Here is a 26,101-nt window from a genome sequence, read left to right as displayed (position 1 = left end):
CACATGATGATTACTTAAACATAAAGAATGAGTTTTTCTCCCTTTCAGGGGATTACATACAGCAATTAATGCCCAGTAATTCATTACCATTAAGTACTTGCTGCATGGATGATAAACAAATTTTAACAAACTACTGTGGGAACAAATGAAGCTTTTGGGCTCTCTGCCTTTGTGACTTTTGTCAATCAGGATTTTTCTTTTACTGCTCTGATGACTGACACTAAACTACCAATGAAAATAAAAGCATGTAACATTTTTCAGAACCCTTCAGCGACACCTTTGTGCCCTATGGGAGGCATAAGCCTGCTTGGGATCTGCCTAAGGATTTTGTTCATGTCCAGGATGCCCTCAGTGACAGGTCCCACGGCACCCAGGACGTGAAAGACTTGGGTACGACTCTTCCCAGCGAGCTGCCATTGCCACAGTCAGTCTCTGTAATGTAGAACGGGAGACCCTGGAAAATACTGGAACTATGATCTTACAGTACACATGCAGCCTGACAAGGACAATTCTTTTGAATTAAATTGGTTTTGTCCCCAGTCTTGTGTCCTGGTGTTGGCATGTCAAATATCACACAGAAGCCTGACCTGCACCCTTGCAGAATATACAAGCAGAGATACCAGCTACAGAAAATGGCTCACTGGTTTAGGCAAAAAAGAATGTATACCAGGTATTGAACCAACAGCAGCTCGTTAGCCCATCACAATTTTTACCTGTGTTAGGTTGGTGTTCTCCACAGGGAAATCTCCTATGTCAATTCTGAGACTGTGAATGCCATCAGGGTATCAGGCCTCTCTATAAAGCATCAGAAAGAGTACCCAAGTGGATGACAGCAACAATTGCTATTCTCTAAATGATAGCAATAAGGTATGATAGCTTGGCGCCAAGCTATCAGCCAAAGCAGTTACTGACCCTCTCCTTGGAGCAAGTACCTTTTTTGTCATTACCAGTGTATCCAGTGCCTCCTGCAATGACATTCATTTGGGGAAGGTAGTATGCATGCTCTCCAAGAAATGGAGTTTCTTCTCATTTCTTATCCTGCTTAGAATTGAGTTGGTCTTCCAGTACATGAGTGAAGCAGACAAGAAGGGGTTGAAGGGAAAACAAGTGATGGTGTTCTGAGGGATTCATGTGTGTCAAGACCTGCCCTATGTGTGTCTGTGGATTCCACTGCAGAAAAAGCAGCAATACGCCTCTCACACACTTAATAACCTGTGATTTCTTCCAGAAACCCAAGTCATTGAATAGGTCTATCAACCAGAATAATTTGCTGCAGGACTTGAGCGCTTTAACCCCAAAGATCTTGTTTGGGGCCACACAAAACTTTCTTGCTTTCTTTACTCTTGGAACATACAAAATTAGAAGAGTGACAGAAGAAATTGGAAAGACTGGAGTAAGGCTCACAGTTTTAATGCCTCTTATGGGAATTTAAAGCACATTTGTAATTTTCTCATGGATTGCTGCTCAAAGCAAGTTTTCAGATGCACGTACACCTATAATGGGCTCTGTAGAGACATTTACTCTAACAAATTCTGAACTAATTCTTATGGGAATGGAATCTCCTAATCTACAGAAGAAATTGGAAAGACTGGAGTAAGGCTCACAGTTTTAATGCCTCTTATGGGAATTTAAAGCACATTTGTAATTTTCTCATGGATTGCTGCTCAAAGCAAGTTTTCAGATGCACGTACACCTATAATGGGCTCTGTAGAGACATTTACTCTAACAAATTCTGAACTAATTCTTATGGGAATGGAATCTCCTAATCTTGCTGTTGAGTCATACACAGGCTGGGCTGTGACAAACTCTAGCAACTTGTAAATTCCACAGAGTAATGGTGCACAAACTATGTGTATTGAAATTGCACGTACACCTATAATGGGCTCTGTAGAGACATTTACTCTAACAAATTCTGAACTAATTCTATGGGAATGGAATCTCCTAATCTTGCTGTTGAGTCATACTTACAGGCTGTGACAAACTCTAGCAACTTGTAAATTCCACAGAGTAATGGTGCACAAACTATGTGCAGATTATTGAAATTTATTTAGATAACATTCTCTGGCTTTACCTACAAAAATACCCAAAAGAAGAATACTGGTTTTCTGCCATAAAGAGGAAAGAGTGTTCTTAGTAGAATCAATTATTTAAAACATAATTGCCTGCCATTTAGTTAACAACTGCACCTATTCAGTCTCCTACCATGAAAAACTCTGTTTGCTTTGTATTTCTGTTGGCAGAAAAATAGGAGAAATTTCTCAGCCACTCTAGACTTTGGGGGACTACCACAGACGGTAATCAAGATGATCACAGCTCGGATGGAGAAGGATTACACGGAGAGGCACATTGTAGCTTCAAAGCTGCCTATAGCCCGAGTGAGAAAAGAAACTGTTCTTGATCTTCCTCTCCTGACTTAACAGTTTTGTTTAACATGAGATTGCCTGTTTCTGTTGTGTTAACACGGCATACATAAAACTCTATGAAGCATTCATTATACTCTTATTGACTTACAAACTGCTCCTACACTAAAGATAAGAAAAAACCCATATATTTTTACTACGTCACCCACATCATTAGTAGAAATTCTGCTGAAGGAAATGTCTAGTGGGCTTAAAGGGCTTGATTGATTTCCTATACATTGCAACTTCTGACTGACATTCTGGTACTCTGTGTCAAAAGATCCCTATAAAACGTCGCATTCGTCTTATTAATCCCTGAATAAATCAATACCAAAGCTTTTGATTCTATTTTTAATTTTTGTGATCAAAATTATTCACCTTGCTCTCAGTCCCCAGAGAAAAATACTGACTTATAGGATGGCTAACAAATTAACCAATAGTACAGTGAGACTAGCACTAACCTGGTATTTCATCATAGAGAAGTTTGTGCTAAGTTTTTCTATATAACCACTGTCGAGCAGTTTATGACAGTCACAGACTGACACAACCACCTTTTTGCACAGGGTAGGAAATGTGTACTTACTCTTTGAGAGACTCTTCTAAACGCTGGACTCGTAGAAATGCTTCATCTCTCTCTTCATTGGCTAATCTAAGCCTTGCCATGACAGCCTCGTCACGTTCCCGTTGAGCAGAATAAACTTCTTCCACCAGAGCTGCAAAAGTAACCAGTGTGTTTAACAAACAAGTTTGACAGGGGAAGACACTATTAGATGCACTTACATGGGCCTTTGCCAGCATCTCCTGAAATCAACATTTCTCCACTGACCTCAGATTACTCTGGATAAGGTCTACATTACTCTTCAGACACAACACTAAATTGCTGTTGATTGCTAAAATGAATACTTTAAGGAATGAAATAAAGCTATGTGTTTTCAAATTCACCCCTGTATAATTAAATGGGGCAAGGAAGTGATTTGCTTTGCATTCTGATACTTGCTTAAAGGAAAAGTAATTCTTAAAGCTCAGAATCATATGAGACACTAGTAGGTTTCTTCTGGGACATAGAGTTAAAAGTAATGACCCATTAAAACTACTTCTACCATCACACTGCTTCCTATCAGGGTGGCACACTGATATTAAATATTAAAAATTCTAATATTTTCATAGTCTGTCTCTGGTATCACAAGAGTGGCACAGCTGGCATGTCTCCTTCTCTGCCAAGCCTTTACTTTATTGTGTAATATAGTTATATTATCTGTTATGGCATACATGGACCTTGGAGCATTAGGTGTCAATAAACTAAGATTTACTGTCTATCCTTGGGAGCAAACTAACACCTTCAAGTCATTCCTCATCCCGAGCTTACATTTTCTTCCTGCCTCTCCCCTGTCAATATGTCTAACACCACCTCTGGCACACTGCCAGAATCCTTACCTCGACCCTGCCTCCACTAAAATCTTTATTCATACTTTCATCATTTCCCTCTGCAATACTGCAAATCTCTCCTCACAGTCATCATAAAACCCTGCAGTCGAAATGTCTAGGGACTTTCAGGATGCCATAGTAAGACCGCTGTCACTGCAAGACAGAGGACTATATCCTCTCTGATTGTCACAGGCATCTCCAAAAAACTCAACTGAGGTCTGTAGGTTCCAGAATTCTCCATGCTCCCCTTCTAGTCTGCCAAGCTGGTGTTTAGCCACAGTCTCCTAACACCATACTACAGTTTCTTTCAAATTTTGGCAATTTTTTTCCCAAGAACCTTCCATATTAAGCCATTGCTGCTGGGCTTCCTTACCCTCTTCAGAACCCTGCTCCTCTCTGAACCACTGCTCAAGTCAAGTTAAGATCTCAAAGATCAGGCTTCCTCTTCACTTTAAGCTAGACCTTTTATCCCCTCCAGTCTTGCCTCAATTGACATCAACTTTGTTGCCTTTATAGGTTAGTTGACTCTTATTTCACCTTTGTACATTATTGTACAAAAACTTCACAGTGCGATATAACTTAAAGCACTTTCTGGTTCTTCACAGAATGGAACAATAGGAACATAGTAGTACATTTTGGTAGCAGCTATATCGCTGGCACAAAATACACATTATTGGTACCGAAAAAAACCCTCAAACACCCCAACCAACGGAAATACAAAAAGTGGTAAGTTTCAGTACAGTTCACAAGCAGCTTAGGTAACCAGGGATGTAAGATGAGTGAGAAGATGAACAGAAAAAGAATGCGGAGAGATGAATTAGGAAGATTTTCAAGGCAGGAAAGCAATCCTCTTGTCCTCAAGCTGGGGAGAAGAGCGTAACTGAGGAGTAAGGAATCACTTTTTGCAGGTCTAGCAAAAGGTTGCACAATAACAGCAGACTGGACAAAAGAAGACAGGAAAAGTCTAAATGTCACTTCTGGGAGTGCAGTCCCTCCTCTCACAAAAATCTGCAGAGGAGCTGCAAGTCTAGTCATCAGGCCAGAGATGTAATAGGTTGCATTCCAACAAAATAAAAAGAAAAAGAAGAATTTAATTCTCTTCTATTTGGATATTTGCTTGTTCCACATGAATAGCGTCTTTTTTCTTGAAGATCTATTTGCCCTGTTTGCAACAAGAAAGCTTCGCTTGATGTGGAATGGAAAAACTAAAGCATGAGTAAAGCAGCTGCAAAACTGCATGCACACAGGCTGGTAGTCAGGAATAAGTTTGCAGCACTTGCAGAGGATGAGTCCGATATCTGCAAAGGTAGGTGTCTCACAAAGAACAAATTGTATGGGGTGGGCTGTGCATTTCAGCTCACCAGACTTCCACTTAGGTTGCTGAGATCTATGATGGCAGGGAAACTAGTGCCTCAGCATTGACTGCCTGGGTAAACTACAATACAATTTCTATGTCCTGGTTAGATCTGGAATATACAAGCGGTTTAATTATGTACGGTAATTATTACCTATCTGTATCTTAATATATTTGTTTACTATAGTTTTTCCAGTAACTTATGCCAATTTATCTAGCATCATGCCAGAGAGACTGCACAGAGAACCCTTTCCATAAAGCTGCAAGCGGAAACATTATGCAATTTTCATAATGAAAACAATTGCTGGAATGAATAGAAAGCTGTCTAAAATAACTGAAGATTTGGCACTTGTTACTGTTCTGGGGTTAATTAGTTTCCAGATTAGTTAACTTCTCTGAGTGCATCCCTTCTTCTGTCAGACCCTACAATGTCCCCACCTCAGCATGGAAAACCACAATTTGCTGACTGCTACAATGGATCTTGAGCATACAACTACACTTAGAGGGACTGTGTTTTGGTATCTAATTCCCTCTGAGGAACTACAACCAGTGGTAATAATGACTATACAGACTTTTTAAAACCAGATTATTGCTTATTTGTCCTTAAACCAAAGTAATATATATAAAACAGTATGAAAACATTCAGAAAAAGAGATTTTTTAAGTTACTTAAACATCCTGCTTATCTCAAAGCTTACCATCCCTGATAGCAGCCCAGAGGCTAAATGCCTTGAACAGTGAACCCTTCCCCCACGCAAAGGTCCATTACAAAATACTGTCTTTTAACTATTGGCTATGGAAAAATGACTTAAATTGAGCAACTTTTTCTTGTTATTTTCTTATCCTTCCACTAAGTTAAGGCATGGCAGTAAATATCCCAATGACCAGAACCACCAACTACATTAAAAAAAAAATATAGTAGTTCCATATCAATTACAGGTGTTTGGCTTTTGCTTCTATTTCTTAAAAGTAACATTGCAAGTTAATTTTTTCATATTAAAACAGATTAGGGAGAGTGTAGAAAATCGTGTAAGATGCCTGGATGGTAATCTCACTTAAAAAAAAGGAAAAAAAAAAGAAAAAAAAAAAGATACTTAGCTACATGGCATTTCAATACCATGTAGCAATACTGACACCGACCACAAGAAAGTATTAATTTAAAAAATACTTAAAGTCCTCATCTAACTCATTTTAATGGTCTACAGAAGGCTAGCTCACCCGATTCCTTTACCAGCCAAAGCTTCTGCCGAATTCAGGTTAGGCATTTCTGTTATCCAATGCCTATACATTTCTGACTCTATTTAATATTTTACAAATTCCTTTTTTTAATACTATCTGGAATATTATAACAGTTACACAATTGCAGGTAGTCCGAAGTATGATGTTGTTAACAATGACGTTCATCATTCAGATTGAACTATGGATGAGTCACAAGTAAAAGTTCAGGACCATAAGGATCCCAAGATTCTTCACATAAGCCACTGAAATACATACACCGTTGGGTTGCAATGCAGCAGCGAACCAAAACATTTTGTGTCATATCTAGAAAAGTATGTGAAGTATAAGCTGTCCAATGAAAAGTCTATGAGAGAGAGTGACATAAAAATCCTCCATATTAAAAAGAGTAAAGAATATCCAGATTGTCATCCCTATGCTTCTTAAAAATGCCAGGCGAAAATTAATTGAGAGTAACAAGTCAGGCTCCTAAGTCCCATTCAAGATATGGCATATCCAGCAAAATACTAGCCCCATGCTGGCACGCTGACTTGATGCCTGATCCAATGAAAAAAGTGATCCAGCTACTTAGTCACCAACTGCTCTGGTCGACACCACGAGGTTTTTCTTGGAGACCTTCCAATGGCGCACCAACCAACCCTATCCTGTTTATCTTGAGGCCTGACCAACAAGAAACACAAATTCTTATAGAACTCATGTTTCAAGGAAGAAAATGACACACAAAAATGAAGTATGAATAGTCAAGTATTAAGCTAAAATGAATTGTGTCATTTACTAATTCATATACATATAATGACATTCAAGAGTTAAAATATTTAAATCCCATAGTGCTAAATTAAGAAAAAAGGATTATTTTCCAATGCTTGCAAACATTGTAGTATATGAAAATATGACATTACTACTTAGTTGCATAAACTTTATTTGCTTTGGAATAATTTAATAACATCTTTCTCCTTGTAACTAAAACCCCTGCATATTTTAAAAGAGCTCTTTATTTTAAAAGAATCATTATGCTAAACTCATCAATTCTAAAACATTTTTAGTTTTTAGTAAAGAAAACAATTGTAAACAGAGAGCTTTTGTAAGGTAGATAGCTATTACAAAGTTCACTTAGAAAATAACTATAGCATTTTAGCTGGAATTTGCTCATTAAACACCCACAGCTCTAATGCAAATTATGATGGAATGAATAAAGCAAATACATATGCTTCTTTCTTTTTATTAAATGTAAAATCTACTGTTAATTGCATCTGGTATGTCATATAAACTTTTCTCCTTAACTATTAAATGGAAGCTTTTACAAAAGTCATTAGAGATTCTCTTTCTTTGACTTGTATAAATTTCAATATTTGTTCAGTAAAGGTTCACAGCAGTTAAATTACATTAACAAATATTATTAGCTACTATGTAAGCCAACTAAGTAAAATACTTATATTGCAGGTAAAACAAATCAATGGGTGTTTACAATAATATTTGGATATGTCCATTTTTAAACAAGCTTATCAAATATCATGTAATTCTTAGTCAAATGAGAGAGACTCAAAGTAGGTTTTTTCTTCCCAAATACTCAAATTTGTTTAGTAAGCTAATTGTTTTCTAATATGGGCAAAAGTAAATATGAAGAAGATGAACCATACCGAGTATGAGTTTACTGAGTCAAAGCAGTGTACATATTTTCTTAGTTGAACCTGATTCTTTTGGCAAACCTATCTTCTACACTTTTTAAACTAACTTTAAAATACAGCAGTAGTGAGAAGGTGTGTTGGAAATCATTCTAGTTTAAACAGTGCTTCATGATTTTCCAAACTACAGAACTCTGGGGGAAGGGAGGGAAGCATCATTCCCAGGAAGAAAATCTGTTTGCTGATTTCCTAGAGGTCATCTGCGTAAATAAAAAAACTGAATAGGAGAGGCAAGAAAGAAGAAATTGTTAGGACTTAAAACATCTATGGCAGCAGAAATCACTTCACGTTACTCATTAAAAAATGTAAAATCCAGAATACAGGCCAGACTTTATAGGAAAAGGATGAGATCACTACCCACACCGCTATCTCAGAAGATACAGTAAATATTATAACACTGTAACAACTGGCTTTCAAGGTAAGTCAGTTTTACAAAAATAATAACAGTATTTTGGACTTTGCAAGGTGTTTGACAGTAACAGATGTGATGAAATACTGCTTTTGGCTTTGGACTACGTGAAAAAAAAAGTGATCCAAGAAATAGTACAATTAAAATTTTGCTAATTGTTTTTCTAACAAGCACAATTATAGTGATCAGTTACTTCCAAGAAAAAGACATGGTGAGAAAGTTTTTCTGTTAATACCATTGTATTGTTGCAGAAGGTCAGGGTTCTGCAGTTTAAGACTTAGGATTCAGATCAGTGGTTGCTGAATAGTAAGTGACTTGGGATTTTCTTTGGCATTGATTCTGGTACATTCGAATTAATTTTACTAGTTACTTACACCATTACAGCAACAAGAAATACAAATGAGATGACATTTTTTTACAAAAAAGGCTCTGAGCATCTTAAATATTCAAGAATTGACTGAAATAATAATAATTAATGACTTAAAAAAAAATTGATGCATGATTCGACTTCTGTTTCATACAGGTATACAGCACTAACATAGGAGTGAATGTTGAACTCATGAGAAAAATGAAGCAAAGAATATTTTCTGGTTTCTGCCTTTTGGAGATGTATATTATTCTGAAGGAAAAATAGAAACATGAAAGAACTTGCTTGGCCAGGTCATACTTAGAATTCAAGATTCCTGTAATGAGCTTCTTGTTTATCCTGCTCAGTTGCTCCCATGAAAAAACTGTCAGCTGAAATTTATCCTACAGAGAGGTTTAACGGAAGCTTTTTAGGGATTTTTGTTGTGTTTTCACTTTGGATTTCTGAGTAGCAGCTACAGGAATGTGAGGAATTAGGGAAGTATACTGGGAAAAGAAGTGCAATGACTACCTGCCTTTTCATTTTCATCAGTCCTCCCATTCCTGTCCACCACTGCTGGGTCTCTGTCTGTCTAACCACAGGAGGACTTGGAAACTATCCTTGCCATTTCCAGATGGGCCACTATTATTAAATTTTATTTAACCATATGGATATATGCTTGTTCTCCTTACAGAAATACAAACATGCATGTATTTGTTATCCAGTCGTTTTAGAAATCAAAATCCTCTGAGACCTCTTTCTACTAGATTTAATGACTGTGCTCACAATTCTTAAATAAGAAGTCAATCTTATCATAGCCAAATAAACAAAAAAACAGATTTACTGCATTGCTATGAAAGCCTTTAAAACGTGTCATTAATTGGTCTCTGCGCATACATGTTACAAAATGCAGATAATCCCTAGAAACGTTCAAAGCCTAAGGCCCTTACACAGTTCTCATTCAGGTTAATGGCAAACTATCATGAGCTCCAGGGCTGACTGTCGACTTAAAAATAGTGCTGAAATGTTCTATTACGAAACAGACAACTTAAGTTCCTAGCTCTTCTTTTTTTTTGAAAGCTACCATTCATTTACTTTCAGTTATGACCTATAACTGAAAAATAAAAGTAAAATAGTGATAAAAAGATCGTAGGAAAACTACTTAAGAGTTTTCACTGGTCTATATCAGGAACTATAGACTACAAGTCATTTACACCTAAATGTGATAGATAAAGCAATCTGAACAAACACTGATAGAACACAGTGACTTCTTTATTGCTTTGTGTTTGTTGTATGTATTTAGTGCATAGCATTCATCGGCTCCTACATTTCCAATGCTATAAACAGTGTTCTTAATAAAAGGCTAAAGTTGCTTAGTGGCAGCTCTACATAGGGTTTTCTTTGTGTACTCAGATCCCAATTCAATTAAAAAAAAAATAAAGTGGGAAAGAATAGGAGAGAGTATTATACACAGACCCCAAGGCAGTTCTTGTGAAAGCCAATCCCTGTACAATACTTAAGCCTCTGCTTCTAATATACTAAACACAGCTGACTTCAAAATTCAAACCATAATGCTGTTAAACTTTTTTTCAGTGAATAATTGCCGATGCCTGAATATTTACTTTAGGGGGGAAAATATAAATGTTGCATTAAAGTTTTCAAGTCATAATTTGACAGGTTAAAGAAAAGTTTTTGTAATACCCCAAGAAGTAGATTATTTGCAGACCTTTTTATCCCTGAATAAAACCCAATTCTTTATGTTCAACTAGCACTGTAGTGGGGAAGAGAGAAGGGCCAGACTAATCATAAAAATATGCAGAAGATACTGGCTTGCTTTTTACATACAAGCTCCACCCATAAATAGCTTAGTAATTTACATTTGAACCTATGCCAGCTCATCGTATATTGTACTTCAGAGAGCTTCATGCAACATTTTGACAATCAACAATTCTAACAATCTGAAGGTAAAATTACGTTGTTTCAAATTAAGCTGTTAAAAATTAAGCCAAGATGTTCTCAGTCACAACACCTCCACCTTGGGTTTTTTTTTCTGTCCTTCAGATGGATTGTCTACCTTCCCATAGAGAGGATTCAAATCCTACAGCTATTTTCAAAATTCTATTATTTACCAGGAAATATTTTGAAAAAATATTCAGGAAATAGTTTTGCATAATGAAGCATTAATAGGACAAAACCCCTAAGAACTATATAGCCTATATATAAAAATGAATTATGCACAGAAAACTGAGTTAGGGAAGTATATGCATTACCTACTTAAACTGTAAAATATCATTCATATTTAGGTTTATAAACACAAGGGTTGGGAACTATTAAGTTCTTTTGGCTAAAGCCCAATATTGGCCTTATTTCAGTTTAATTGGAAGAGGATCTTGAATTCATCTTCTCCATGAGATATCAGGAACCTGGATTTCTGTTTGTACCAAAGGTTAATAAGAAATGTGTCTGCAAAAGTCAAACAGCATTAAATACCAAAAACTGATTATTATTCTGCAGGAGTTGTTCTGTCATTCATAATCTTTCCATGCTCCAACCTTCCACAGCTAATCTTTAATGGATGACATGCAAGAAAGAAAAATAACATCTAAAAAGGGACTCTAAAGTGAGCTTTGAAGAAGTGGAAAATACTTTTCTTCTGTGCTGGAAGTTATTGCCACCCAAAGTTTATTACTGGCAAGATTACTTATTTCCTCTTACTTTATGGATTATTAAATCAAACTAACTCTAAGCTAATAGCCACTTGGATATTTGTTTTCACTTTTGCTATTAAAACTATTGCATATGCATTCAGTAATTATTTTTCAAGTTAATTTAGGAAACTTCAAATAACGTTCATGAGCATTTCCATACCATATTCAAGAATTCCAAAATACCACAAATGTTAATTCTCAACATTTTTGTAAAAACAGACCTGAAAAAAGGGACTTCATTGTAGGTATATTGCCGTAGTTTCCAAGAGACTGAAAGCTGTATAACATATACAACAGTATTAGAAGTACTGCTTTCCCCTTTTTCCACACTATATTTTCTATCATTACCCTGGTCTTTCAGAGAGCATCTGCAGAATGCTAATACAGTTTTTCAGGCATTCAAGGCTAACAGACCTAGCAGGGCTAGACTCGATCAGTTGACTCTGATTTAAAAAAGTATTAAATTTTGGTAACATTACTATTAGATATTGGCAAAAAACCCCACAGAATAGCCCTTGCTACAGAAAGATTTAACGAGAAATATTTTTTATTATACTTTCCTTCAGAATTATTCTTAGTCCCAATATATAGCACTGTGATGGCAACAAAAACATTCCAAGAGCCGAGGCTCTGATGCCAACTATGGTATGTCTTGTTGCAGTAACGGTGGGAGTTACTCCGAGAAGAGCGGGACTTTGATATTTTTTCCAGTTTAGAGAGGCTACCATTATGCTCTACAATTCTCACTTACACTCAACCAGCTCTTTCCTCTAAAAGTTCCTACATACCCCCTGTATAATTCTTCTGTTAGGCAAAAACGAAGTCACTTATTATGTCCATCCAAAGTGAGATTTATTCTCTCTGCTAGTAGTTCTTTTGAAGATTTACTCCTTTGCAACGCCTCCATCCTTCCAGTCTGTCCTCAGAAGATGTGTGCTCCTTCTCCCTTTCCCCTCTCACAGAGTGCACCCATTCCCTTTTCTGTTCAACATATGAAAGTTCTGCAGTCCCACATTTCAAGATTTGTCTATTCTTCATGCCCAGTTCACATGTGGTGTTCACTTTTTTCCTTACATTATCCTAGCCTCAGTTCTTTTATGAGGTGCTCTTCCCTTGATTTTCCTGATGTTGCCTCCACCTCTGTTGTTCTTCTCTTCATGATGAGGAGTGAAACTAATGGTACTTTCTGACATTGGCTTATAATGAGAGGAAATCCAACAGAAGAATAATGAAGGAACAGCAGGAACCTGTGGCAACTATGACCACCAGAAATAATAGTCTCTAATGCTTAAAAGCCTGCAACCAAAACTGTGTATTCCCTAATTTTCCTTAGCCATAGCTACCTGACAGAGACAGGGACCCAAGGAAGTTCTAAAATCCATTTTCCAGGCTAGTAAAATTTAAAAATAAACACCTTCTGAAAATAAGTTATTTACTGCAAACAGTATTAAACATTCTCTTCCACCATGCGTATCTTCTGCTTTAACTCTACTTTTTCTTATTCTCTCATGAAGCATTTCACAAATTTACACTTTTCCTCTTCACTTCTTCCTCTGAACAAAGTAAAAATCATAAAAGTGACAAGCTTTGGGTTATTTGTTTCTGAAGACTGTTGTAGCTTTATTTTAAAATGGCATTTGTCTTCAGCTTTTCTGTCCTTTCCACGGGACTTTTTTAGGTAAAACCCATCAATTAGAGGGTTACATTTTAAAATAGAATTGTAATATTCCTCAAAGTAGATAACATTTTTATGGTGTACCTTTCTGATGTTTTTTACAATATAATTTTGTGGAGTCATTTTCTTATCATAAAGTCAGTACTAAGTAATAATAAAAATGCAAACACCCATATTTACAAGATTCACTCTACCATGTGTTATACACTGCAGTAATTAAACATTAACTAGCAACATGAAATCACAGCAGCACGTGTTCTCCTTTCCTCAAAGGACTTAACACAAGGGGAAAAAGTTTTCCCTTAAACACACTGAGTCTTCTTTATTAGATTCTGCTTGTCCATTAGAAGTCTCCCCAAGGCTTTTACGAGAGAGAGACACATAGACCTCCACAAATTCAGTTTGGTTCACATCATTCTAGTTTTCAAAACATTTATCCAAACTTGGTAACATTCTTAGAACTGTAAGACAGGAAGCAAAAAATCCATGAAATATTAATGATGCTTCCTTTTTGCAAACAGCTTAAGTAGTAAGGAGCCTCTTGTTCCCTCTCTCGGCATTTAAAGGATTTTATACTTCCTGAACTCGTAAAAGGAGAAAAAAAGGTATTGTTTTAAAGGTCATCCTTATTACACGTTGTAGCTCTCATTAAAATTTGGCCTATTCTTCCTTTTAAAATGGAATAACTATGTTAATTATGATATCCATATTCATGCCATACTGTTTTGAAGAGAATATTATGCTTAGGACATAATTAGAAAGTTTAAACAGTAATGTAGGAAAAAACAATTTACTAACAAGCATTTCAACTGTATCCATAAAAATGAAACTAAACATGTTTTTGACACACCTTTCAACATACATTTCTTTCCAGGTTTTAATGAGCAATGAACACCTCTATCAAAGAGAATATTTCGCTATTATAGGTACAGAAGTAGAACACTGTGCAAATGTCCAGGAACAAACACAAAACTTGGGATTCAACCCAAACAATTTGCATTAGCTTTCGGCTGCTGGATATAGCTATGATACCTAGTGTGGATCTTTTTTCTTCTGAAAATAAAACAAGCAGTTTATGTAAAATGAAATAAGAATAAAATTATGCCTGTATTTCAATTTGTTTCCTAATATGTAGATTAGATTTGCTTTTCCCTTCCTCTACCACAGAAAATCTAGGACCTCTCTCTTCCATCTATAGTATACACAGCATACTGTATTCTCAGGAGTTTGACATTAAGTGGAAAGTCAGCCATCTGTTTTTTCAGCTGGAGAATTTATTTTCTGCTCCATTTTCCTGAAGACAGTTACTCCTCCCTTCAGTACTAATATTTTGGGGACAGGTATTAGTACTATTAATACTATATGAAGCGTGTGTGGTCTATGAGGATGGAATTTTACCTAGCTCACGCTTTATTTATGAACAAATGATACGATGAATTTATAAAAGCACTCCCATTAATTTCTTTGAAACACCTGGAGAAAAACCTCAGTGTATTTTTCATCCACTGGGTACACTGTACACACAGTCACTTTTCAATAATAAAAATACTCAGCTTCATTACTTTAGAAATTTCCAAAATCATAGAACACAAACTGTCTCCATTCTTGTATGCCCACCCAAAGAACAATTAACAACAAATATAACCATGCATTCACTTTCAACTATAAACTTAAAAAACTTTCATTTTGGGAATTTGTATAAACTTCATTCACTGGAGACATACCATCATCAGACAAAAACTCATTAACTACCAAAAGAACAGATTTTTCAAGAAAAGTACAGGCCTCTAGTTGAGGTGAATGTGCGACTATCTCCATACACGGGGAGGGGGTAGTATTGCTCTGAACAAGCTAAAACAATAAGTGGTATTTGAACTGCTGGTTGAAAGGTAGAGGCACTGGTAATCATTATTTCCCCTTGTTTGTTCAGGACCTTCCAACAAAACAAACAACCTTTTTGTGATTGGATTGACATGGTGTTAACAATGCATTTAATGCCCAAATCAGTGTGAATACAGGTAAAGCTCCTGCTAATACCAGTACCAGGATGTTAAAGCCACCTATTTTCTAAGCAACTCTAAACAGCCACACATAAAAAAAAAAGTCAAATCTTCCCTCCTTTAGCAAATAAAGCTAACATTCACTAGGCCACGTCATATAGCAACCGCAGGTACTGTATGAGCCATACAGCCATCTGTTAAACGCTTGCCTACTGTACCTGCAATCTTTTCTGCAATCTTAGCTTCTGTAGCTCTCTCTTGCAGTTCTAAGTCCAGTTTTATTGTCTTCAGCTCCTTGTCCTTTTCAGACAGCTTATCTTGAAACTGAATTGAACAAATGGACAGTAAGATTCTTATCTAGCTGAAACAGTCAACCAGCTCTTGTAACCACAACAAAATTTTAAATAATAGTTTCTTACCCCCAAAATACAAACACTAAGCAATACAACAGAATTTAAATTAATTATATTTATTTATTTCAAGGACAAATGTTAAAGATATCTTTTTTATCATCTGCCCTATCTTGCTCTGCAAGACAAGGAGCAATGTGTGTGCCCTTATTTTTATTTGGAATTCTCTTCTTCAGGTATTACCAGTTGTGGTCCTCGCTAGAGAAGTTCAGAATTACATGGAATTATAATGCAGGTGGTGCCTGCATGAATAGCCTATTTCCTACCAAGAGTACTGACATCACAGCCTGAAGAGACTGTGGTGTAAATACGTAATTTTTCATGAGCATCGCCAGATAGAAAACTGATATTCTTTCACATGTTGAGGCCTTTCTTTTCACTGGAAATGCACTATATCTGTTCTTGGCAGATATCTGAGCTTGCCATTGAATATTCAATGATACTTCATGGAAAGACTATATATAGACTTCTCTGTTGTTTAGGCGCATTCAACCACTACTAATGCTAGAAGCAATGCAGTGTGCAAGTAGGATGGAATTTTCTTCCCCTCAACAAAGAGGAGGTATCAGGGCACATTCTTTGTCTGGACCACATGTACAGAAGCATGAGCTCCAGATTCTATTAATGAAATCCTGGCCTTGGTTTTAGTCCTCCTTGGTTTTCATCCATGATGCAAGAACCTATGTCACTCATTAAAAAGGTCAAAGGGTAGGATGAAAGATTTTTTTAATTCCAGAGAAGCAGTTGTTAAACAGATACTAAGAATCCAAAATTACAAGAAAGCTATTGATTGGTGCACTAAAATAAATAACAAAACTAAATTAGGAACAGTTTAAAATGTATGTTTTGTAAGACAACCATAAAAGAGCAAATACTGTGATCTGAATATCTCAATTGTACCTTTTTATTTTTGGCCCTCAGAGTGTCCAATTCTTTTAAAAGGAATGCAGTTTCTGTTTTTCCAGCTAAATCTGCAGCACCCTTCCATGAGGATGTAAATTCAGGGAGCATCCTGTTAGCCTGTCTTTCTACGGTGCTGTGTTTAGAAGGGAAAAAAAAAGAAAGAAAAATAATGCAAACCCAGTTTCTCACCCCCTCCCCCTGAAACAAAATACACAGAAATAAATTATCAAAATTTGTTAACCATTACAAATGTATTAAATAGCTAGTAAAAGGGATGTCCTTCTCTCACTTCTTAAATCTGTAATTCTGAAAAAAATCTGTAAATCTGGAATAGTAAATAAATATACTACAGTACTAAGGCATAAAACAGATGAATATAAATTGGCTATGAAGCCTATAAACAGAAAACGCTTAAGGGAACCAAATATTAAAAACCTGTGCCTAACACGGAGCGACAAAGGAATGAACATTTGGGGATAAAATTGATGCTTAGGCTAAAAGAAACCAAATTCTGTGGTAGCATGGACAATTATACATGAAGTGAAATGAAAATATCCAGAAGACAAGATCTAGGCGCTCATCTTGCAGAAATCTGTAAAATGAAGGTGTTATTCTAAATATTATAACTGACAACAGGAATTCCACACTGTATAGCACTCACAGAGTTTTAAGATAACTTGTTTAGCCATAGACAGGGGAAAATTAGACAAGATTCAATGGCCACAAAAATTCTGTCTCAAGGTAAGATTTCTATAAAACTCCTTGGCTATCCGTTGATACTCACAGATAACTCAGATCTCACTTGTAAGATGGCAGCAAAATCAGTAGATGAATGGATTAGAAGGGGTATTAGCAAATATTTTTAACATTCGCTTCCCTTAAGCGTTTTCTGTTTATAGGCTTCATAGCCAATGAGTCATAAGAAGCAGCCAGACAAAAGCTATACCTCCTGAATTCCTATTTCTACTGTATACATTACTTTCATTATGTGTAATTCACATCCTAGAAAGAAAAGGAAAGCTATCTGCTGCTCCAAAGAGTCATTCTCTTCGGTAGACAGTTGTTTGCACTCAGTTACCCCTTTCTTCACCTGCTTCCATTGGATTTATTTTCTGTATGGTTCTTTAAGAAGAAAGTTAAGATCCATACTCTGCAGACAAACTATGGTGCAACCTAAAGCACATAAAATGTAGACAGCAAGGAGATTCACATCAAAAAAGTACTTACTTAGTGTAATATAGTGTATATAGTGTATATATGGGGTGGAAGAGTGCTTAAACTGCTTGTCTTCACTTTCAAGATCCTTTGCTCTGTCTAGCAAATTTCATTTAGTACTGTTTCGGACTGCAAGTGGATGCTTCTGGATACTATTGCCCAGACATTGCAAACCTCAAGCTTTTTTTGTGCATCTTCCATGTTCAGGAGATGCTTCCCATGAACAAGTTTGAATATACCTCCTCCTCATCTTTCAATCCCTCAAGTGTTTTCTTCCTGATGTCTAAAAGAAAACTTGACAAGTCACATTGATGGTACACGAAGACCATAATCTACAATGCAAATCAACACTGACTCAACATTTGCTGGGTCATTCTATATGAAGATATTTTCTCATCTTATATTCTAATTGCAATCTATTTGGGGAAGGACAGATTTTGTGCAGTTTATATAGTATCTACCACAATGAGGTTTTGGCTTATAGCTTTAGGATCCTACATGCAATATATTTGCAGATGAGATGGTTCAACATGCTGACTGCTGTGGGAGGTTAATCTCAGTGTTCAAGACCAACCTGACTGCCAGTGCACGTGGCACTGGTGAAGGGTAGGAGCAACAATCTTTGGCTGACTCTGTGCTGGCTGTACTTAAGCACTCAGGATTATATTTGGCTTTTAGTGCAGGATGCATTGCCCTAACGGCATATCTCAGGCCCTAATGCAAAAAAAGGCAACAAGCCAGATGGAAAAGTACTATGGACCGGTTTTGGCCCAATGGGTCACCACTAGATCATGCTAAAGATAACAAAACCAGGTGTAGAATCTGCCAGACAAGTGAAGAATTAAGAGTATATTTTTCAAAAGTACATCATAGGGCTCTGCAGCCTTGATCCCATTTTCAAAAGCAACTCTGTCACTCTCAGTAAGACTTGGGCTTCAGAATGCCTAAGTTGCTCAAAACTGGTAGCATGTTCCCTAGTCAGTTGTGTAGACCTTCATATATTACATCACATATAGCACGGGTGTATATGTTTCTTAAGACTGCAACAGAGGGCCATAGCTCAATATGGAAATTAATGACAATAAATGACCAAAATTAATGACAGAATAAAATCTTCAGAGTTTGTACTACACTTTTCAACCATATTTGCCCTTCTCCAGATTCCTGTCACAGACTGTCTACAAGGTATTACAGCTCCTCATCTTTACTCTTCCAACTTCATCTGGACTTCACCCTGCTTTATTCCTGCTTCCTACTCACTTCCACCCTGCTTCATTCCTGCTTCCTACTCACTCATCATACTTAGGGTATGCTGTGCTTGCTGTATAAAGCCACAGATACTACTAGACTTTTAGATCATCTTTTCTAATTCTGTTCAGTATGCATTTTTAAAATTCTCTGGAGAGATCACAATCATTGAAATACCCACAGTGAGTCACATAAGCCATTGCCATGATCGTATTTTCTATCAGTGCTAGAGAACACAGTGATGAAATGCTCCATTCCACAAGCAAAGAAGGGCAGATATGGTGAGTCTAAGTAAAAAGCTGACTTACTGATTCTCAGTTAGGAAGTAAACTTCCCTATCTTTATCCAAAAATCCATATGTATATTGTCTATAATTTGAATCTAGAAAAACTGTATATAGGGATATTTGTTTTTACCTTGATTCTTCAGGACTGGAATTAAAATCATTTGGAGCTCCTCTTCTTTGACTGGTTACTGACAAATCTGAAAGATTTTGTGCTTCAGCTTCTGCCTGGATGAAAAATTCTGGGTTTTTTTGAGAATTCTGATGAAACTGAAACTCAACACAAAAATCTTCTGTTTTCTGTTCCAGGATGTGTGTTTCTAATTGGAAATAGAAGCAAACACATTTTTTCATTTGGAGAAAAAAGCAAAACTTGAGATTTCTTATTTGAAAATGGCTTGCTATAATCTTACTTGTAGCAGAAAGGAGAAAGTACTCTAGTTTCAGATTCACAGGTTCCTCATCCCACTAAGGAACGAAAGCTGTGTCACCTAGAGCATGGATGTAGGAGTTACGACCTATTTACTGGATTTTTCTCATGGAAACCTGAAAAATTCATCACCATTTCCTAATCCCTCTTGCCCTTAAATGACTGCTTAAAATAATGCTGACCCTAGGAAATTATCTACCTATCTTTCATAAAAATCAGCTCTACCCTAGTGAGCCATGATGAATTTCTGCTGTAGACAGGTAAATTTGCAGGTTGTGAACTAGACTCTTACTTATATTGAGGTCTTTTTCAAATCCATTTTGGCTACAAAAGGAGTATCAGCAAGCAACAACAAATTTAAGGCCCCATTATTCACCCCTGGAGAGTGTAAGGTACAGGCTCATACAACTAAAGAACTTGAAGAATGCAAAGCACAAATTGTGCCAAAGGGAAAAATTATCTGATTAAATGTTGAGTGTGATAGTTCTCTTAAGCTTGGCTACTAGATGTTTTTAGGACATATTTCTGATATCAAGGTATTTAAATGAAAGAAAGATCTACATACCATGAATGTTCTTTCATAAAGTAAGAACAAGTAAGTTTTAATTATAGAACTATATTAAAAAATGAGGAGGAAGAAGCCTAAAAAAGCTGCAAATGGAAAAAAGTGCACATATTCTTCATTCTTTCATTTAGATTAGTAGAGAACAAACACGGGAGCTTTTGTTCATTTAATAAAGTTAGTGTTTCCAAACATTTTGGATAAATTACATGGTATACACTCTTTGATCCAACTTATTACTTCCTCCTCAAAAATAATAAGAAACTGTCTATACTGTTGCAATCACCTACAAATAGCCCAAAAATACACATCGATCAGTATCAAGGTGTCATGCTGCATGAAGACACAAAAGCACAGATTCCAAGTCAAAAATACTGAAGAGTGTCTCTAAAATCTGTTGCAATAGATTCCTCTTTCCTTGAAGAAGGAAAGACATAGCCAATGACATGGGAAACACGCCGAGGGCACAGAGAGATGACTTGTGGATTGGCTGGAGTCAGTTTAACAAGTTCCCATACAAAGCTTTGTGTCACTACCTTGAGGAAAAAGTTATTGTACCCACCACTCATCTGTATTCTTCCTATCTACTTCAGCACAGATCCACTTGAATCCACTCTCACCATTCCTCTAAATTATAACCACTGATTTTTGTACTAGAGGAACAACAGTCAACAGCGTATCAGAATCTTTGTTTCTGAGCAGTAATAAACATGTGGGGACCATAACTTGATAAGACATTTGTTAACAGGTATAACCTAGCACTACTTTCAGTACTGTGATTGAAATGTGTTCCTCAGATCATTTCACAGCTAATGCAGAAATTTAACACAGCCCACAGCCACCTGGATTCTTTGAGCAAATGTACACTGTTGTTCACTGGCTCAAAATCCTGCAGGTTTTTGAGCAGAGATTTCCTTTTAAGTGCTGCTACATTTTAAAACTGGATTCAACCTCTTGCTCCTCCTTACAGTAAGTAGCAAGGATCTTTAAAGAAACGGGCATTAAACAATTTATTATGTATACTCTAAGAACCTGCCCCAACTTAGGAGTGGCAACATATAAGGGCAAAATTCTGAATGCTCTCTAGTTAGTACTATCTGAAAACTAACCTAGTCTGAATTTCAATACTTGCAAAGCTTTTTATAGGGAGGCATACACTTGGCTGAGATGTGTTTCCCATTTGACTTCTATTATAAAGAATTGCGTATCAAACATCATCCTGTCCACTTCCCGCATTTCAGATGCACTGACCTGTACATATATAGTTGCAAATTATGCTCTCACACACTGAAGGGGAAGTGCAATGCTTCACTTGCCATAACAACTTTTCCTCCCCTTCTTCTCTAGGGCATCAACATTTTCTATAAGCCATATATATTTGAAGTGCCTCAGGTGAAGTGTGTTGCATTCTGTGGAAGAATTCAAGCACAACGTATCTGTTGCAATAACCAGTGACTGTATTGCCATGAAACTTTGTTCCTTGTTTAGCATTACTGCACTCTCCTTTGGCCCACACTATATGAAAGAGTTGGAGAAAAAAAAAATTCTCAGTCCAGAACGCTAGGAAGATTAGATGACATTAGCTACCACAGTTACACTGGGACAAATCAAAAAAGGGATCCTACCCCTTTAGCATGAGAGTGATCAACTGAGCAGGCTTTTCTTCTTTTCACAGTTCCTGTTTTTCGAATTTGCTGCTTTTAGTGCCAGGACTTTAAAAAGAGTTCACAGAATCGTTGCAGTTGGAAGGGACCACTGGAGATCATCTAGTCCAGCCCCCCTGTTCAAGCAGGGTCACCTAGAGCAGGTTGCCCAGGACTATGTCCAGATGGCTTTTGAATAGCTACACAAGCAGAGACTCGACAACCTCTCTGGGCAGCCTGTGCCAGTGTTTGATAACCCTCATAGTAAAAAATTGTTTCCTTCTATTAAGATGGAATTTCATGTGTTTTAATTTGTGCTCATTGACTCTTGTCCTGTCAATGGGTACTACCGAAAAAATTCTGGCTGCTTCTTCTTCATTCCCTCCCACCAGGTATTATTCATATTGATAAGATCCACTCCCCCAAGCCTTCCATTCTCGAGGCTTGTTCTCAGCCTCTCCACATACATAAGACCCTCCAGTCCCTTTGTGGCTCTTTGCTGGACTCGCTCCAGTAAGTCCATCTCTTTCTTGTACTAGGGAGCTCAGAACTGGACTTGACACTCTGGATGTGACCTCACCAGTGCTGAGCAGAGAGGACAGATCACCTCCCTCCATCTACTGGCAAAGCTCTCCCTAATGCAGCTCAGGATGCTGTTGGCCATCCTTGCCATGAGGGCGCATTGCTGGTTTATGCTCAATTTGCTGTCCATTAGGATTCCAATCCCTTTCTCCAGAGCAGCTTTCTAGCCAGTTGGCACTCAGCATGTACAGTTACATGGGATTATTCCTGCCCAGGTGCAGGGCTTCACATTTCCTGTTTCTGAACTTCATGAGGTTCCTCTCTGCCCAATTCTCCAGCTTGTCAAGGTCCCTCTGAATAGCAGCATAACCCTCTGTTGTATCAACTACTCCTCACAGTTTTGTCTCATCAGCAAACTTGCTGAGGGTATACTCTGCTCCATCATCCAGATCATTAATGAAGCCATTGAACAGGATTGGATCAATTTTGGCTCTGGGAGTACACCACTAGTGACTTGCCTCCTGCTGGACTTTGTGCAACTGATCACCACCCTCTGGGCGCAGACATTCAGCCAGTTTTCAGTCAACCTCACTGTTTACTTATTTAACCCATACTTTGTTTCTCTATTAGGATGTTATGGGACACAGAGTCCAAAGCCTTATCAAAATCAAGGAAAACAACATCCTGCTTGATCCATGCTTGACTTCCTGCTTGCCAGGATAGACCATTTTTGAGCTTGGATGAGGTGATCCTTGAATATCAACCAGCTCTCTTGGATCCCTCTTCTCTCCAGTACTGTATTCCATGGGATTCTTCCAAGCAGATCTCTGAGGAGGCCAAAGTCTATTCTCCTGAAGTCCACAGCTGAGGTCCTGCTTTTTGTCCTGCTCCCTCCTCTCAGGATCCTGAACTCCACCACCCCGTGGTAACTGCAGCCAAGGCTGCACCTGACTTCGACATCCACAACCAGTTCTTCCTTGTTTGTAAGTATCCGGTCCAGCAGAGCACCTCTCCTTGTTGGCACCTCAATCATTTGTGTCAGGAAGTTGTCATCAGTGGACTCCAGGAATCTCCTAGATCACTTGTGCTCTGCTGTTTTCCCTTCAGCAGATTATCAGCATTGTTGTAGTCACCCATAAGGACCAGGACCTGTGAACATGAGGCTTCTTCCAGTTGTCTGAAGAAGGCCTCATCTACTTTACCCAATTCTCCTCCATGCCCTTCCCTCTTACTGGCAGGATCAAGGATCACACCACCTGGATCCCCACGCCCTTGACCATCACCCCCAGAGCCATATAGTCACACGTAATACTTCCCAGGTAATACACGTAATACCCCAACAGTATCACTTGTGCCTACGTGGAAAAGCAGCAGGGGGTAACAGAGGGTCAGATGAGCCTCAGCAGCCTCTCTGTAACATCCTGAATATGAGCTCCCAACAAGCAGCAAAGCTCTCTAGATGACAGGTCAAGTCAGTAGATAGATTTTTTTAATTTTTTTTTAAAAACAGAATGAAGTAAACATGTCTGCATGATGAAGTAAACATCTGCATTAGCAGCCAATCTTCAGGCTAAATCCTTAGGCCATGTCAAGATATGGATTTTTATGCCTTCAACTCTAAGTTACAGCAGCCGGAAAAAAAAGAATTTAGAATGGAACTAGACCTGTGTTGGCATTTATTAATGCTAACGCTGCTTCTTTAAGCAACTTAGATTTGCAGCACACCTTTTCATCCAGATTCAATTCCCTCAAGCACATGGGTAAGACTAAGCAGCATCACAGCAAGCCTGTAAGTGGCATTCCTGGAAACGTCAGGCGAAACACAGAGGATCTGTTTTTTTTCCCTACTGGCTTTGTAAGAGAGAAGATGATGGCAGCCTCTTCCACTCACAATTGGAAGCACTCTGCCCAAGGGCATTAAGGTTAGAGGTTTTTACTTGTTTAATAAAGCTGTAATGCATTTTTTTGGTCAACATGCTAAATCTGTCAGTATAATGCTTTGGGGAAGACATTTTGAACACTGTCAGATCAATGGGCATAGCGATTTTTTTATTTTTAAAAATACTTTATTCTCCATATAGCCCATGACCCCCACCCCAAGTAATTTAGGCCTTGGTACACGGTAGCTTCTTGTCTTGCTGTTAAACTAAGTAGCAATATTAATCAATGCACTTCAGTGCTTTTCCTCATTCCTCCTGCAAATTGTATTGTGCACTAATTACCAATGCTGCAGACACACACTGGGGAGTAAGTAGCATTTGCAATAATCAGGCTGCACAAGGAACATCAGAGAAAGGGTAAAACAGCCTTGCAAGCTTTGGAAAAAATGCTGCAGATTTCATTAAGTGGTATCACCACCATTGATTCTGGTTCTTGAGTATACTAAACAACTTATTTTCCATATAAAATAGAACAAGTTCAGTAGCCCAGATTAATATTTCACTATAGGGAGAAGCTGAACAGCTGATCTTCTGTATGTATTTATCTTCAATGAAGAGCTCGTTCACATTGAGGGAAAGAAAGGCAAATGTTAGGAAGAAGGAATATAAAGACACTAGAATTAAAGCTGGCAATTGATTGTGAAGGATGTAAGGGGCAGATAATGCTGTCATGGCTTGAAATAGTAAAGGCAGAACAGAATTTAATGTTGTTACGCTGGGAGCAGTTAAAAAGTCAGGTAAAAACATTGAACCTAACACATTTTGCAGGCAGCCACTATTTCTCATAGCTTCTTCTTAAAAGTGGGGGATTGGCACCGAGATCAGGGAAAGCACAGCATTAGAGAATCCTGTACCGACACTTATAATATGGAAAGAAGTGTTGAAGATGTAAGTGCACAGAAGGTGCAGATTCACCTAGAAGGCTAAGGAGACAGTAGCTTCCCTTGTGCACCACTCAGCATATTCAGCAGTCCCGTCATCCAGCAGAAGCTGGATGGGCACCTCCTTCCCCCTGTTTGCAGTCTTTCAGCACCCCAACATGCCAAACCGTGCTGATCAGCTCCGAGGTTTGCAGGGGATCTCTGAGGAGTAACAATAAAGGAAAACAAACAAAACCCAATGGAACACGCACACAGCACTGCAAAATACACGGCTGGCTACACATCTGCCTGCAGATGATTATGGGGACATCGGAAGCCCTTGTTGGTGCTCCAAACCAGCTTCGAGTGTAATAGTACTTACTGCTTGCTACCTATAGCTTCCTAGTATTTGTTTTAAGCTGGTCTGTAGCACAGACAAAGCATGTCCTCATCTGCCTGCAAAAGACTGCATGAATGAACCCCTAGAGGGATGGCAATAAGAGGCAGAATAGGAAAAAGAGCAAAACCAGGAAGGAAGAGAATGAAACATACACACTCTGGGAGGGTGAGCAAAGCTGACCGCACACTCAGTAGCTTACTCTTCCTACGTGACACTGTCAGATTAAAAACATTTGGAAAAAATGCAGAACAAAACATTGTGCTACATTTGAGGAACTAACTGCAACCTCAGTTACTAAAAGGCCCCAAAAATTCAGTGATTGACCAACTCTAATTTACTGTTAATCATGTATTTTTTTTCCTCAGTCTAAACAACAACGCAGCTTCAATTTCTGCGGGGTTTTTTTCCATTTGTACAATACCAAAAACTTTGAATTTCAAACACCAAGAGGG

The 26,101-nt window shown here is 37.8% G+C and overlaps 1 protein-coding gene across 1 annotated transcript in view; it reads right to left on the bottom strand.

The window, feature by feature from the left end:
• The window catches only part of MIPOL1 (mirror-image polydactyly 1), a 166,234-nt gene that overhangs the window by 127,664 nt on the left and 12,469 nt on the right, over window positions 1–26,101 (bottom strand). The window contains exons 4-7 of the mRNA XM_009280687.1: window positions 19,426–19,612; window positions 16,544–16,679; window positions 15,452–15,557; window positions 2,983–3,112 (exon numbers count right to left, since the gene is read on the bottom strand). Of these exons, the coding sequence (XP_009278962.1) occupies window positions 2,983–3,112; window positions 15,452–15,557; window positions 16,544–16,679; window positions 19,426–19,612 (559 nt within the window). The remainder of the gene's footprint in view (window positions 1–2,982; window positions 3,113–15,451; window positions 15,558–16,543; window positions 16,680–19,425; window positions 19,613–26,101) is intronic.

The sequence above is a fragment of the Aptenodytes forsteri genome, unplaced genomic scaffold, assembly GCF_000699145.1.
Source record: "Aptenodytes forsteri isolate BGI_AS27 unplaced genomic scaffold, ASM69914v1 Scaffold193, whole genome shotgun sequence".
Classification (NCBI taxonomy): domain Eukaryota; kingdom Metazoa; phylum Chordata; class Aves; order Sphenisciformes; family Spheniscidae; genus Aptenodytes; species Aptenodytes forsteri.
The sequence above is the reverse complement of the archived record's forward strand: the minus strand, read 5'-3'. Positions and strand labels throughout refer to the sequence as shown.